At 45.8% G+C, this 3,940-nt stretch overlaps 1 protein-coding gene across 1 annotated transcript; it reads left to right on the top strand.

Annotated features, from left to right (window-relative positions):
- The first annotated feature begins 1,026 nt into the window (after window positions 1-1,026).
- On the top strand, window positions 1,027-1,980 carry LOC114072860 (taste receptor type 2 member 9-like). Its single transcript, XM_027910688.1, has one exon. The coding sequence runs from the start codon at window positions 1,027-1,029 to the stop codon at window positions 1,978-1,980; it is 954 nt and encodes a 317-aa protein (XP_027766489.1).
- The last annotated feature ends 1,960 nt before the right edge of the window (window positions 1,981-3,940 follow it).

Here is a 3,940-nt window from a genome sequence, read left to right as displayed (position 1 = left end):
TGGGTATATTCTTTTCTTTCAATCATTTATCCCCACTACCATCATGTTAACCCCATATTTCAACTACTTAAGAGTGCTCAGAGCTTTCATAATTGTTCCAACCTGTCTGTGTGTCTTTTATTGTATAAAAATTGTCAATTTCAGGAACAGCTTCTTCATCGACCTGAAAATAAAAATTGACAGGATGGTTCCCTGGCTCTTGTTGGGGTCAGTGTTTTTCTCCCTGGTTATCGGAACCGTTGTCTACGACGTCACTGATAAAGCTTTCTGTAAAAACCTCAATTTCACCTGCCGAGGATGTATTTGGAAAGCAAGGATCAGAATAGAAGAACTTCTTTTTCCTAATTATTTCATCATTAGCTTAGGATTTGCCACTCCACTCACAGCAGTCATCTTTTCTGCCCTTTTGCTTCTCTCTTCCCTCTGGAGACAAAAATAAATAATGAACTTTCAAAAACCATCCAGCTTTACAACACATTTTCTATCCTGTCAGTAAAAGCATAGGAAACTCAAAGCAAAGCATAAAGAAGAGAACAGGCAGTATAAGGAAATGAAAATTCTCTCAAGGCAATGCTGTGCCTTCCAATAACATCAACAATTATCAAAAGAAATAATATTTTTTAATGACTGCAGACAAAACTGATTTGCTCAGGGTAGGCGACCAAGAGACAGAAGAACCCAGATTCTAAATCCTCACAGAGATCAAAATACGTCCCCCACAAAATCACAACACGACCCGCTGCAAAAAAACCTCTCCACTCTTTGTGTCACTCAACACAGCCCTCCTGAACCAACATTCAAATACTGCAGAGTGACACTGACACCAGGTAAGGGGACACCCAGCACATTTACATCCCTGCACCTGCCCTGCTCTCAAGGGGAGCGGCACCACAATCCCCCCCACCAGCAGCTCTATAAAGCTCCTCTTTCCAGACGGGACACTCAGGGATCAGCAGCAGCTGACCTGCGCTTGGCATTGGTGCAACAGACCCCTTGTCCAGCACAGCACTGCTCCCAACTCCCAGGATGGAAGCTTGTTACTCTCCAGAGCAATTCAATGTCACCTCATATGATTCCACAGCTGTGGCTGTCATCACCTTTGAGGCATTTCCTGGCATGTGGATAAATGCTTTCATTGTTTCTGTGATTTGCATGACCTGGGTGAGAAAGAAAACCTTGAACTCTTATGAGAAGATCTTGCTGGCTGTGGGATCCTCCAGGTTTTGTGTTTTGTGCATCTCCTGGATACATTTCTTTCTGTCACTAATTTGCCCCAATTATCTTCATGTTCACCCCATATTTCAGCTAAGTAATAGTGCTCATAACTTTCTTAATTGTTCCAACTTTTGGGTTTCAGCCTGTCTTTGTGTCTTTTATTGTATAAAAATTGCCAATTTCAGGAACAGCTTCTTCATCTACCTGAAAGTAAAAGTTGACAGGATGGTGCCCTGGCTCTTGTTGGGGTCAGTGTTTTTCTCCCTGGTTATCGGAACTGTTATCAACAACATGACTGATAAAGCTTTCTGTAAAAACCTCAATTTGACCTGCCAAGAATGTATTGGGAAAGCAAGGATCAGAAGAGAGGAACATTTTCTCCCCTTTTCTTTTAGCATTGGCTTCGGTTATGCCACTCCATTCACAGTAGTCATCTTTTCTGCCCTTCTGCTTCTCTTTTCCCTCTGGAGACACAAACGCAACATGCAGACACACTCCATGAAGGACCTCAGCGTGGATGCCCACATCAAAGCCATGAAATGTATTCTCTCCTTTTTCATAATGTACAGCATGAACTTTGTATTTTTTATCTTATCACTGACTTCTGCAATTAAGAGGCAAAATCACCTGAAGTTTCTTTTTTATGTATTTCAGAATGCTTTTCCGAGTTTTCATTCCCTTATTGTAATTTTCAGCAATCCCAATCTGGAAAACACACTGCTAAAGATTCTATCCTATATGAAATGCAAGTTTTGTGTGAAGTAGGCACTGGAACAAAAGCTGGACCCTTTGCAAAATGTGACTATTTCTTTAGAGCAAACAAATCAATTAATTTCCAGGGCAACTCTCCAGCCAGCGTAGATGATCCAGATGTTCAGAATACATCCTTCAAAGTCTTTCAACTAATATTGTTGTGATTTAAATCTATTATTATTCTCATTTAATTTAGACAGTTTTCAGAGCTAAGTTACTGTCAACAGCAAAGTCATTTTGACCTTGCATACATTGACTGGCTGCAAAAGGGCAGTAACAATAGTGCAAACCTGCAACAAATGCTTCTTGATCTGCTGATTGAAATGACTGAACTAAAGAACAGGTTTCTGTCTGTTTTAGTTGACATTTCTTGCTGCTGAGGCCCTGTCCTCATGTAAGATGATGAGCTGTATCACTGTCTGGCAGGGGTTGATAACTGATGTGAGAACGTGTTGATCCCTGTCAGTCTCCAGAGCTGTCACTGACACACAAGCAGTGATGCAGGAATGGCCGTGGGGTGCACAGGTGGGTGCAGAGCCCACTTCCCACACCAGCCCTGAGTGTCCTCTCTGTCCCACTTCCTGCAAGAACAGGATTGCCCCACTCTGTGTGATTGCTCTCCTGCTCTGCTTTCAACTTGCAGGTGAGATCGGCTCTTCTCAGTGGGAAAGTGGGATCTGTGCAAGGTGCAGCATGGAATAAAGTCCTGCTGTCATCTCACAGTGACCCACAGGCAGACGTACAAGGTGCTTGGGCCATGTGCTGGCAGCTGGGGCCTGGTGGGGGTCTCAGAGAGGCAAGGACAAGGCTGCCCTGTGCCAGGGAAAGCCACTTCAAGGCAAACCAAAGGACCTGCTGCAGGACACAGCTCAGCTCATCAGTGATGGTCGTGGCTCTCAATTGTGAGAAACAGTCCTGCAGCAACAGGGACAGTGAAGGAAAGGGAGGGGTTGCTCCAGGTGCCAGAGCAGACATTCCCCTGCAGCCCCTGGAGGGGATCATGGTGAGGCAGCTGTGCCTCTGCAATGCATGGAAGTCCATGGGGGAGCTGAGATGCACCTCAGCCCACAGGATGATCCCATGGCATAGTCGGATGCAGGCAGAAGGACTGCAGCCCATGGGACGGACCCATGCTGGAACAGAAGAATGTGAGGAAGAAGGAGGAGAGACAGCTCATTATGATGTGACTGCAAACCCCATTTTCTGTTCCCCTGCGTTGATGGAGGGGAGGAGGTAGAGACTCTGGGAATGAAGGAGCGAAGTTGAGCCTGGGATGAATGGGGGTGGACCAAGGGGTTCTAGTTTAGTTTTTGTTCTTCATCACCCTACTCTATTTTCAAATGGCAATAAATTCAATTCATTTTTCCCTCCTTGAGTCTGTTGTGTCTGTGACAGTAACTGGTGAGTGATGTCTCTGTATTTATCTCAACTCATGAGGTTTTCTATCTTATTTGCCACTGCATCTTTGTGACAATTCAGAGCTACTGAGTGTGTGCCCAAGGTCACCCCACTGTAGCAGGTCAGCTAAACATGAAATAGTTAACGAATACATTCAGCGCAGACAGCTCAGTGTGCAGCTACAGTGAGAGCTGCAGGTTGTGCTCTGGGTGGCAGGAAATGGCAGGAGCCCCAGGCATGGAGCCAAGACCCCAGGCTATCATGTGCATAGCATGGAAGGGTGCAAAATCCAGGGATTTGGTTGTTGGGGGTCCCTTCTCAGTGGCCCTCAGCTCGTGCTGCTTCTGTGCCATGATTAAATTGTTGTAAAGATCCAGATGTCTGAGACACTGCGGTGGAAAACCCAGTTTGGAGCTGGTAAGGACTCTGGGGGTGTGTCCCTGTGAGTGTGGTCTGTGTAGGGGCTCAAGCGGGGCAGCCATGGGCTCACAGGAGCTGCCCCCTGCAAAGGGGCTTCAGTCCCAGCAGTGAAAGGCTCTGGTGGGAGGTGGGGAAATACTACTGTCCAAAACCT

Source organism: Empidonax traillii, unplaced genomic scaffold, assembly GCF_003031625.1.
Source record: "Empidonax traillii isolate 1590-97213 ecotype Southwest subspecies unplaced genomic scaffold, ASM303162v1 scaffold4179:size25103, whole genome shotgun sequence".
NCBI classification, from domain to species: domain Eukaryota; kingdom Metazoa; phylum Chordata; class Aves; order Passeriformes; family Tyrannidae; genus Empidonax; species Empidonax traillii.
This window is presented reverse-complemented; position numbering and strand designations above follow the sequence as displayed.

Bases quoted from the DNA above. Each gene is read 5' to 3' on its own strand.
- LOC114072860 (XM_027910688.1), top strand. From the start codon at position 1,027: ATGGAAGCTTGTTACTCTCCAGAGCAATTCAATGTCACCTCATATGAT.